The sequence below is a fragment of the Tetrao urogallus genome (assembly GCF_951394365.1).
Source record: "Tetrao urogallus genome assembly, chromosome: 9".
Taxonomy (NCBI): Eukaryota; Metazoa; Chordata; class Aves; order Galliformes; family Phasianidae; genus Tetrao; species Tetrao urogallus.
The window spans coordinates 816,066-828,176 of record NC_136822.1 but is presented as its reverse complement, the minus strand read 5'-3'; the positions used below and the strand labels follow the sequence as shown (position 1 = coordinate 828,176).

Genomic DNA, 12,111 nt, shown 5'->3' with positions numbered 1-12,111 from the left:
AGCTCTTCTGAGATTTGCAGCTATATATGCAAATAGAAACAAATTAATCTGATTTTTCAGAAGCTCAGGCCTAGATAATTTATTTCTGTATGCTGCCTTCAGTGGGCTGTCCCCACACTTCCTGATCAAAACACCACTGCTCTGTGAGCAATTTCAGCTCCAAGAATTACTTTTGGATGATGCCATTAGCTGCCAGGAAAGTCTGATCCCAGCCTCTGATCTTAAATAAAGTCTTTCAAGCTTTTTCCTAATGTCATAAATATAAAGCAAGATGAGAAGTGAATGGCACCAAAGCTGCAGTTGTGAACCCTGCCCAAATGAGGAGGAAGGTCCATGGCTGTACTGGCGGGCTGTGGGCCAGGACAGCCTCTCCATTTAGTGAGAAGAGAACTGCTATTGGCTGGGCAGGGGCTGTCAAGAGGGCAACAGTTGAGACAAACAGCTCTGGGGTAGAACTTGGAACTTGTCAGCAGGACACATAGGAGGAAGATTCATACCCGCTCATCGATAAAGGCTTTTGCTGAAGACAATACTTGGCTTCTCCTGCTCCTGACCACATGCTCTGTAATGCTCTGCATCACGTGCAGGCACAGTCGCCAGCACGTCAGTGAGAGCACTTCATGTTACACCAGGTGTAACTGGATAAACCAGGCCTTTTATTTTGGTTATGGCTGAGGGCTATTAAGCAAACCCAGTCGTGATGATGGGGAAAATGGGCTGGTTTTGGTCTTCGTTTCAAAATGAGCTGTCATGGAGGACTGGCTGGGCTGTCCTGACTCAGCTTCTGCAGGCTGTGTGACAGTAGCAGCAAGCCAGCCTAACTGTGAGCCCAGGGAGTGCTATGGGGAGAGGAGCATCTGAGGACATGGGGTGGGATGGATGCCTCAGAGGGTGGGAAAGCAAAGAGCAGAGGAGCACCTGCCCTATGCTTCAAGTCCAGAGACAGGTCACTTTTCCTCATGTGCCGTGCAATAAGCAACCAAGAGTAAGGAGCATTCAGGAAAGGGGTTCCACAACTGAAATCCCACAGGAGGAAGCCCATGTGAAGATGAAGGAACACTGCACATCAGTATCTCAGCTCCTCTCCCACTGACAACAGGACTGCAGCTGTCCCGCCAGTCTGATTCACCCACCACACATGGCAGAAGGTGGAACCACGGCATGCTGGCACGCTCTGCCAGTCAAAGGAGATATGAAAAATGTTTTACTTTGATCTGCCTGAAAATACACCATTCTCTTCTTTTATCTGTCTTAAGTGCCAGAAGAGTGTGATGTTAATGAGATGTACAAAGGCTTTTGGGTAGTGGAACAGTTTTATGGCCCCACATAGATAAATTAAGGCATTTGTCACTGTTACCACATTAATGTTTCTTCCTGAGATCAAAGTCTGAATTTGCTGTCTCAAATAGTACCATCCTCTGCTATACATTACTTTCCAAGGAAATTAACTGCGATTCCATATTTAACATTCAGTTTAATCACACCCTGAATCTCATGCCTGGTGATTGCCATCTCCACATGCAGTGTGTAAGCCGTATTTTAGCAGGGATTTTCTCTTTGCTACCTGTGTGAAATGCCTGATTATCTTATTTCACCACCTTGCTTTGAAAGGCTGCTACTTCAGTAAAGAATATAGACAGTTTCCTTCCTCCTGAAACCCTGGATTCAGCCACATTAATTTAGGTTTATATAGAACCTTTCATCCCTGAAGATCCCAACACACTCTTCAAACTCACCTCCCTGTACACAGAAGTGGTACTAATACACACAGTGACAGAAACAGACGCAACCACCAAAATGCATCTCTCTGCACACTTGGCCAGCCAGTCCTGCCTACCCTACATCCTATCTCCATCAAGTAGGAAACCAAGGTAGCATGACTTAGAGGCATGTCATTTCCCTGCCAGAGAAATGTGAGGAATCTGGGCAAGCAACAAAACAGCTTTGCAGCCCGGGTAACGGACATCTCCTTGGCCCTCTGCCATGCAGGCTGAAATGAGGTAAGGTCTGATTTGTGGTGAACAATGCCTTGCTTCTCTGGCAGGCACTCCCAAAGCTTGCAGAAGACCATGCTTGCTGCTCCCTTCTACTGATGGGCTACCCTCAAGCAGTTTGCTTTACAAAACCTAAAATGCCTGCCTGCTTTGTCACGAAAACTCAAGGGCAAATGTACTTCTTCCTGACCAAAAGTAGACTGCCTCTGGCCAACTGGGGCTGAGAGGAAGGGGGAACCCCCACATACCTGAGAAACCTTTTTGACCACGTCGCTGCCCACGAGGAAGCCCTGTGCATAGGAGCGTGCCACGATGAAGGCTCGTGTTGCCTTCACCTTCAGGTCCCTGGGAACTTCCCCGAAGGGCTTGTGCTGCTCTGCGTGTTTCACCATGCAGTCCAGGTACTCATCAGTGATGTGGTACTGGGGATTCATCAGCTTGAAGAGCCGCTCCAGCAAGCGTGTCCAGAATTCATTCAGGGCCTCTTCCAAGTTGATGTTGGAGCCCCTGTAATAGCGGCGCAGCTCGCTGTACAAGTCCTTGAAGACTTTTGTGTTCTGAGTGTACAGTTCTCCATACAGGCTTGGAAAAGTATCGTAAAGGCCTTTTTCTGACTTGTTCAACAAATCCTGGAAATAATCTGAAGAGAGAGGAAAGAAGAGGTCAGTTGGATAAGAAGGAACCTAGCGGGCTGTGCCTTCCAGCAGCACAACTGCCCTGACAGAGCTTTTCCTCTACCCAGCCTTACCCAGCTGCTCAGCCTGCAGCTTCAGATGAGAAGAGTAAAGGAGAAACCCCAATGCAGCCCCAGAGCATCATGGCCTGATCCCATCCATCTCCCCAGAGGCCACAACTGAGGATATTCTCTATGCTCACCAAGGACTCCTGCCCTGCTGTAGCAGCAAAAGGCCCCGCTGCTTCCACAGTCGGTCCGCAGCCAGGCAGCACACCAGCCAACGCTCGCGGCCAGGGGCACTGTGTAGGCATGCCCAGTGCAGCCTGCAGAAATCTTACAGCAGCTGTGCATTGTCATCATCTGTGCCATTCTGCAGCCTGATTTCTGCTGGCTAACCTTGGCAAGCCTCATCTGTAATCTGCCATGAGAATCATTCTGACATAGACTTGTCAGCACGGCAGGTGCTAAATGCTTTTGTTCTGCACCCCAGGGCACAGAGAGTTCGCATGCACAAGGTAGCAAAGAATAGCCAGGGGCAGAACTCCGGCACATAGCAGGTGAGCAAACAACTCCTGAGCTTGAATCTCTGCCCATTAGAGAGATACAAGACAATTACTTGATTCAGCGTAAAATCCACAGAAGAATTGTGCTCATGTTCACCAGAAGCAGCCATGCAGGTGCCACACTGAGAAGCACCCAACTTGTACAGACTCCCACTGCCTTGCAAGAGGCTTCAGCAACCTGCTCATCACACCAGCAATTTTCAGGCAAGCGCACAGAACTCCAGCTATTCAGTGAAGACAAGAACCTTAGTGTCACTCATCTGAGGAATTGCTTATATAGCTGAGGAGAAAAAGGAATGTGCTATACTGTTACTTCCACAATTTCCTTTCAAAATGCATCAGCTGGCACTGCTTCCCTGCCCTGTACTATGCCAGAGCTGTCAGCTAGCGCTGCAGGAGGTGCTCAGCCTGAGGCAGGAACTGGATGCACCCAGGTGCTTTGGGAGAGAGGCCAGTGCTGCTGTGTTGGAGGTTCTCATCCCATTTGCTAATTTGCACCACGCTTTTATTTAGGTACAAGCAGCGAGGTGGTTCCACGCCTCAGGCTCAGTGGGCACAGCCGTGACAGAAGTGTGACTGCAGAGCAGGGCGATGACACACCGCTCTGCCCCCAGCACCTGTGCGTGCTCCCATCCCCATCCTGCTGGCTCCTTCAGGCTGCCCCGCAGGGAACTCCCAGCAGCACAGGCCCGATTCAATGTATTGATTGACATCAGCAACTTGAGCCACCATTCAAGTCAGTGAGAGGAGAAAAATGACTTGAATGATAACTTTCACTTCAATTACGTTCATACCTTTTAAGGCCTTTCTGAAGCAAACCTTATTATACTCTTCTTTAAATCTAAGCTTTTTTTTTTGGTGATGTATGGTAAGCTCTAGTTGAAGGGAAACCATTATTCAATTAAAATGCACTAACAGTCAAACAGCATGCATTTAAGGCATATATATGAAGTTCACTGTGACAAAGCATAGAAGAAAAGAAAGAAAAGCTTCTGAAAAATGTATAGTGCAGATACAAAGTTTTTAAACAAAGTATTTTTTGAGGGAACACCGCTGACTATAAACAGCCCTGAAATTGTATAGCCAGTATAGGCTCATTTCTACCAGCCTGATTTCTGGGGCAGTCTTTCCTACACTACAATTTTCAACCTAGTTTCTCAGATTTGAATGAAGCCAGAACTCAACGAGAGGACAGAACAAACAAGAACACCTGCAGCTGCCCATGGCTGCTAATGCAGGAACTCCTGCTATGTGAGCAAACTGCTTCCAAGGATGAGCAGCCTGACTCCTCCAGCCACATCGCCTACTGCTTCATAGCTCACATTTTCCTTTAAGTACTTCTGATGGTTTGTAAGCAAGATAAGTCTTAGCACAAAGAAAACAAAAATGTGTTGATCTAAATTAAAACACTGGTTTTATATATAAATTAAAAAATGGGTTTTCAGATTGAAGCAATCCACTCTCACTGGATTTGACCCGGGTGGCAGTGCATGGCTGCGCTGGGATCCCCCCCCTCCCCAGAGGACTGATTTGTATTTGTTTGCTCATCTTCCTGTTTAAAGCTGATGGCTTGGCACTCACCATCCGGAGGAAGAAAATGCCAGCAAACTCAACAGCCCCATTTGTCTGTTTAAGGCAAAATGACTTCTTCTGTTACATGGAAACAGCAGAAACAAGATGTATACCTTTCTGTCAAAAAATTAGAAATCACTCTCAAACAATCCAGCCTAATTTTTGTGCTAATTAAGAGTTGATGAACTATTACTTTTCATCTAAGTGAGAACGCCAATTACAATCAATTCATTTGTGGCTGGTTCTCAAAAAGTTCTTCTAGATTTCACACAGCGAGAAAAAATATATCTACATCATCTAGGGAAAATTAATTAGCAATTAAACCTAAATGTGCTTGTGATGAACAGCTGATCTAGCTGGGAATTGAGATGCACTCCTGGCAGCACTGGCAGGCACTCGGAAGAGGGCTGTGCCAAGGGGGCTGCACGGAGCTCCACAGCTCAGCACAAGTCAGCCTGCACCTGCTGAGGGCCCCGCAGCCGCCTGCAACCTGCACAGCATCACCTCCTTGGTGCCCCTGCTCCGTCATTAGCTGCTGGCACGGATGAAGGCTGTGCACGGCATCAAGGTTAAACGAGCTGCTGGAGCACACCTCGAGAACTGACGTTGGGTAGGAGAGATGGTTCAGCCCAGCTGACAGCCCACTGCCTGCGCCCTGAGGTGGGCAGCTGTCGTAATGAGCGCTCACTGCACTGGTACAAAGGTGGAAGACAGCCTTCTGGGTCCCTCACTCTCACTGGATTCACCACTGCTGGGTCTGCCCAGCTCCTAAGAGACAACGCGGCAAGCAGAGCGCGGGCACACAGACATTAGCAGGGCTCCATCCGAGGGCACATCCTCACCACGTTCCTGCCACTCCCCACCATGCCAAGGCCCTGAGCTCTGCCACCACCACCACGTCCTGCCGGCCAGCAGCAGTGCTCTCACACTGTGATTCCTGCACGCCCTGCAGCTCGCACCTTCCCTGCATCACCACGGCTCCCACTGGGAACGTCCCACAGCCAGCGGGGTGGCTGCACTGCCAGCTGCTCTGGAAGTGATGCCTCCGCTGCTGCTCTGCGACGCAAGGAAGTGGGGACAGATTGCCCAGATCCATGCTGGAAAAAAGCAGTCTTTCCTAGCTTCTGCCAGACTTACAAATTTTGCTACAGAGGCATAGAAAGCAGAGATCCCTTCCTGAGAGGAACCTGCCAAATCCTGGCTGGGCTCCTGCTCCTCCAGGAGCACACTTTGCCAGAATGCAGGCGGGTTCTTCCTCACTTTGGAAATGTAATTTCGTTTGGAGCACCTCACATCCCAGCAGCCACTTTTGGAAAGGCGACCACTGGGCCACACCAACCACAACTCTCCCCAAGCAAAGAAAGGCACTGCTCCTTGGTCAAGGCTGCTCTGATGTCAAACATCCCCTTTCACATGCCAGTTGCAAAAGTAACCAAAAGAAAAACCACAGCACAGCACTCTGTTGTTACTGTTATTATTATTACTTCTTCTTACTTCCAGGTTCAGAAAGAGGACAAGCAGTTTTAGTCAAATGAAGTTTGCCTTTTGGCAGTGGCTAGGTTTGAAAAACTTCTCTCTGAAATTCAAAGACGCCAGAAAATTCTGAGCAAAGAAACAGAAGGGCTTTGCAAGGGATGCAACTCTGCAGCTCTGGCCACTGTTTCTCCCTCTGTGGTAGTGACAAAAAGTTGCTTACAGAAGATTAAGTTTTCAACCAGAATCTATTACCTTCGCATTTGGGAGCAATCGGAAATCCCCACCCTTTCCACTTCACAGCTTCCCAGTGTTCACAGCCCATATTTTCACAGTTTCCACATTTTCACAACTCTGAATCAAATTGGGAAGCTGTGAAGGGTGAAGCAGGACCCGGCCGTTCCCTTTGTGGAGATGGCAAGTTCTGAGCTCCCCTCCCCACCACAAAGTGCTTTTTCCAAGCTCTTTGATACCATTTGATCACTCCATAGCTGGAGCATACTGGAGTTTCTTCAACCAATGTGATGACGGAGTGGGAATGAACACAGGGGGAAACGAAGAGGCCATGAAGGGCATCCAAATGCTCTTTGGGCATGCATCACATTTGGCTTTCTTCAAAACTCAGAACATTTTAGAGGTCAGACTAGGAAAAAAATAAGAAAATTGGAGAAAGGTGACTGAATTAATTTCAATCTGAATATTATTAAAGCAGAAAACCAAAGAACAAAAGCTCATCTGCACAAGTGGAAAGAGTACATCCAGACTAGAAGAGACGAGGAAGGAAAACGCATTGCTCAGACGATGACATTACGCCAGGTTTCAAGGAGAAGCCCTTCTGAAGGCAGTGGATGACTGGATTTGGTCAAGACCAAGTGACCACCCCATGTACTGCCACTCAGTGCTGCAGGGTTGAGAACCCCACTGCCAGCAACACCTCCATTGCTTCGCCTCCCCTGGCAGCCCCACGCCCTCCTGTTTCCTCCAGGACTGCAAGATTCAATTTTGCTTTTGTTTCTGAACTGAGAAGTTCCTGCAAGAGCTCCCAGCAACATACACTGAAAACGTGGTACAGCAGTGCTGTATGGCAGCAGAAATGCGAGCTCCATGCTAATACTACGGAAGCTCTGGCACAGCAAAGCAAGCCCTCCTTCTAGTTTGACAGTTTTGCATCGCAAGCTAGGCTTGCAGTCAGAAGAGGAAGAGGCATTAAATACCATGCTGTGACTTCTCATGTTTGAGCAAATATGCGAGTGGAGGCCTTCACAGGGGCCAAGGAAGGGTGGCTGAAGGAAATATGCACACCATTAACACAGCTATCATGTTTCAAAAAGAAAAGAAATAAGCTGACTCTTCCACTCAGCAAAAGCAGGGGAAGAAAAAGCCTGAAGCCTCTTTCTAGAACAAACCTCCTGCTCTGAGGTAGCCATGCTGTTTTCTTGGGCTGAGTTCCCATTTAATATACTGCTGCACATCCCAGTGCCAATTTACTCTTCCAGTTAGTTTTAATGCTGTCCTTGAAATCAAACTAATATTAGAAGAGAATAATTTAGCAACAGATTTAAGCCATTAAAATCCAAATCTAATGCATTCATATCTGTTCTATTCACTTCAGCTAGGACGGTAATCTTTTATTCATAACATTGTTATTCCTCATTATTAACTGAAGTGCTACCCAGACAGCTGATACTGGCACACCAGTGCTGACATGCTCTGCCTTGTACCTTAGCTGAGCGCTGTCAAACGAGGGAACAGCAGGGAGGCCAAGGGGCTCAGTTTCTGTGCGTGGGAAGCTGTACCAACACCGTGACGTTTTCCCTGGGGTCACCTCTTCCCCACCATCTCACACTCCTGTGAAGCAGCTGCTCTCGTGCTGCCATTTTCCCAGTCCCCAGCCACTCTGCCACCCGCCCTGCATCACTGCTCCCTACAGTGTCCTCTCCTGCTTGGTGGCTGAGACACAACAGGGATAATAGCAAATGAAAACTGCAAAAAGCCCAAACAAATGAAGGCGAAAGTGGCTTCTATCTACAAACCAGAGGATTAACAGAGTGAACAAGTGTTTCAGGATGCACAAATTTTGCTACTTGTAGGTAAAACAAATGCTAACTTTCAGGATTCTCTCCAAAGAGCCTCTTCACATTTAATGGGAAGACACCTGGGGGAGGTAGGGCAGAGCAGGAACTCAGACTGCAGAGATGCTGTGGGTCAGTGGGCAGTCATCCTGCTTAGGCCAAATCCAGTCTTTCCGCAGCGGTCCTGCTGCTTCGCCACACAGCTTCTGTCTTCGCATTCTGCACGCCCTGCAGTCCTCTGACCGTTCTTGTCACCTCTGCTGGGTGGCATTAACTCTCCCAGCTGTGGGTTATCAGAACTACAAAGAACACCATCTCCTTTTCTCCACCAGAAATGGCACTGTGAACATTGCAGGAAAGGCACGTAGCTTTTTTAGGAGCGCTTCACAGCCTTCCTGCCACTGACTGGTACGTACCCAACCCACTCCTTTGCTCTTTCCAACCAGTTAGCCCCCAGCTTCAGACTTGCACAGGAGTAACGAACATCGTCTGATTTCTACTATTTTAGCCTATGCACTGCCTTTTTTCCAGCAATGCCATTTTCAGCACTGCGTCCTGAAGGAATTCCGTGAGCACATTTCTCATCATTCGTTCCAGTCTTTACTGGGGCTGTCTTTGAGAACCACGACTAGGATCGCACTCCAGCACAAGAGCTCTTCTTTCAGCACATCTTTCTGTCTCCCCTTTAGCTAGGTCTTCACTTGTTAGTTCCTCTACTCATTTCCATCTTCTGCAGCTTAATGAACTACTCAGGCACAGATGTAAATGCCTTTGAAGCCTCCTAAAATGAGAGTAATTGATGGAACAGACATCATATGGCTAAAAGCATCATACAAGATAGATTCCTGGCTTTAGGTAAGGACTACAGATGGCCTCGCTTAAACTGGTCTTAGACTGGCATACACAGCAGACAGCTGGGTTCTTCTCTTAAGGGATAAATGAGTTTTTTGGAAAAACAAACTTTTTTAAAAAGAAAAAAAATGCTGTGGCATGAAAATCCATTTTGAAACACGGCTCTCCTAGTGAAAGCACAGGGAATAAGCACCTCCAGTTACTTCAAAGACAAAGCGCTGTTTTTCTGCCAGCACTTGGGTGACACTTCCACACTCCATAGGGCATGCCTCGTGCTGTTTGGTGCTGTTCTGATTGGCAGTCAGAGAGAGGTAATTACCTGCACCAATTTTTAATTCCACATTTTCCCCATCCTCTGTTTTTGCAACTTGCTGAGACAGTGTGTGTGTACCCTTGGCCAGGCAGACGCGGATCCCAGCACTGAAGAAAGGAGCCCGCTGGCTAGGAGGCTCCTGGAGGAAGAGGTGGTGGTCACTGCAAACAGCAGCAGGCAGGGACTCTGCTCATCCCACCAGTGGGTGCCCCCCAATGCCTGGGGACCAAGGAAAGCAACCGCAGTGACAGTAACATGCTGCCACCAGCACAGGTGCCCAGCCCCACTTGTCCCACAGCCTGCCAAGGAAGGAAATTGCTTCATGGACATTGCTGATCCTGATGGATCCAGCAATCACCTTCCTGATGTCCCTCAGAAACACCTTTGTGCAAATCTTAAGGCTTCCCGAGACTCAAGTTCATGCGACTGCACTATGAAGACAAAATCACTTGAGGTGAAGACGAACGAGCCCATATGAGCAGCAGGGCACGAAAGCAAAGCAGAATGGACAGGACGAGCATCCCCACAGGGCAGCATTCCCTTCTGCCTGGAAGAGCAATAGCCCAGAGGGAGCAGCAGTGCAAGCTGCACACACCTGCTCAGACAGCGATCCCCAGTTGCACATAACACACTCACACCCCATGGGACAGGAAACGCTGCGAAACATAATGCAGCTGACATCCACAGCATCTGCCAGCAATGCTCCTCCATGGTGTGGGCCTGAAATCTCCATTTTAGGAAATGTGCTGTGATGCACGAGGCAGGGCTGCAGCGTGCGCACACACAGCTGGAAACGCTCAGGTTGCACCAGCTGTGGTGGTGAGTGAGGTGGCAGGATGAACCACCCGTGCCCTGGATTTCTCCCACGATTTCCACATTGAATTTCCACCCTGTGCCTCTCTCTAACCCTCTTTCGTGCAAAGCCTCCAATCCAGTGCAGCGCAGTGTGCCGCAGAAGCTTGTGCCCTCTCTGGGTATGCTGAATACTTATGGAAAGCACCAAACATGACGAGGGGGGCTGCCCCTCAGAACCTGCTCAGCAGGCCATGTCCTTGGATATCTAACATCCTGAGTATCTGACCTATGGGTTTTCCCAAAAGAACAAGGAGGACAGAAATTGCCAGCTGTGGGGATTATATTCTGTGTGGACAAAGTTGCCATGTTAGTGCTGCAGGAGTTCATCTAAGTCTATGTAAAGCACGTAATCTTTAGATTTCCCCCTTTCAGTGCCGTCAGAAAGGAACCCCCTTGGCTCTTTGGAAAAATAATTTTCTTACGACATTCCTACCCATGGAACCTGTACGAAAAGGAGAAATTGGTAAAGATGAGAAAAGACAGCTTCTGCTTGCAGCCAAACCAAAATATGCAAATATCTGTGCGTATCTGACATCTGAAAGTGCAAAAGTTGTGTGCGTACACAGAAACATGCATGGCCGTTATGTGAATAACATTACCATCACTTGGTACCTTGCTATAGCTGAAATAAAAGCCTTATGAAGAGGTCCAGGTCACACCTTGAAGGACTCAAAACACCAAGCCACAAGCTCGGGCACCTGAGGTGTCGAGATACCAGTGCTGCTGCTTCCATGGCACAGCACGGAGCTTCACAGAAGTCAGATACCCTGTCCAGAGTATAGAGTCTTTCCAACTACATCTCAGTATATTTTCTATACAGGCATAAATGGGTGTAATACATACTTCTCTTTGTTTGTGGACACACGTTACATTATTACTGCTTTGGTTTACTGCTTGCGTATAAATCTTTAAAGTGAAACCGCACCAAGACTGTGACCAGCATGGAAAGCCTGCCACAAAATCTGTTTGCTTTGGAAAATCATACAGTGGAGGAAGCTGCCATTCGATCCTAGCTCCAGCCTGAGAAACCATCAGCCACAATGAACACAGCACAATCCTTATTCAGAGGCCACAGCAAAGCAAAGCAGAAAGCAATCCCTGCTCGGCGTGTGCCCCCCCTCCCAGGCAGTGTGCTCCCCTGAGCAGGGAGGGCTGGCAGCCTCCATCCTCCTCCACGCCACCTGCAGGCACTGACACCTCAACGGGAGGCACCTCATCTGCAGGAAACTTTAAGAGTCTGTGAGAAATTGAGAAATGCCTCAGGTCTCCCGGACTCAGCAATTCCATTCTATGATACATATATACAATGCACGTATTTACAACTTATATTAATCAAACTAAAATCGCCCCAGAGTTTGAAATTGTCACAGAACCTTGGAAGACAACCTGCTTGGATGCACTGTGCCCATCAGGACTGTCAGCTGGATACAACAGTGACTAAAAACATCTGCATCCACCCTGGGCTGTCATCGTGTTCACACAACAGAGATCAAAAATGCCTGATAAGGAAAATATTAGCTGAGAATGCTAACCACAGTCTGACTGCAGTTGTGCTCAACAAAAAGAAAAAAGCAAAGAGGAAACAACATGTGCTCCTTCTTTTAAAAAATTCATTTAGGACAACCAAAGAAAAGCACCGGCTGCCCCCAGACACTGGCAATATCCTCCCGCTGGCGTTAGGGTTTCTGCTGCCTTTGAAGCACCTCTGGCTCATGCCCAAGTCCAAGGGATGAGAGAAGCT

General features: G+C 48.1%; 1 protein-coding gene across 1 annotated transcript in view; it reads right to left on the bottom strand.

Annotated features, from left to right (window-relative positions):
* The window catches only part of GPC1 (glypican 1), a gene marked incomplete at both ends in the record, with an annotated part of 157,659 nt that overhangs the window by 16,581 nt on the left and 128,967 nt on the right, over positions 1–12,111 (bottom strand). Inside the window, one exon of the mRNA XM_079539678.1 lies at positions 2,243–2,634. Coding sequence (XP_079395804.1) covers positions 2,243–2,634 — 392 coding nt within the window. The remainder of the gene's footprint in view (positions 1–2,242; positions 2,635–12,111) is intronic.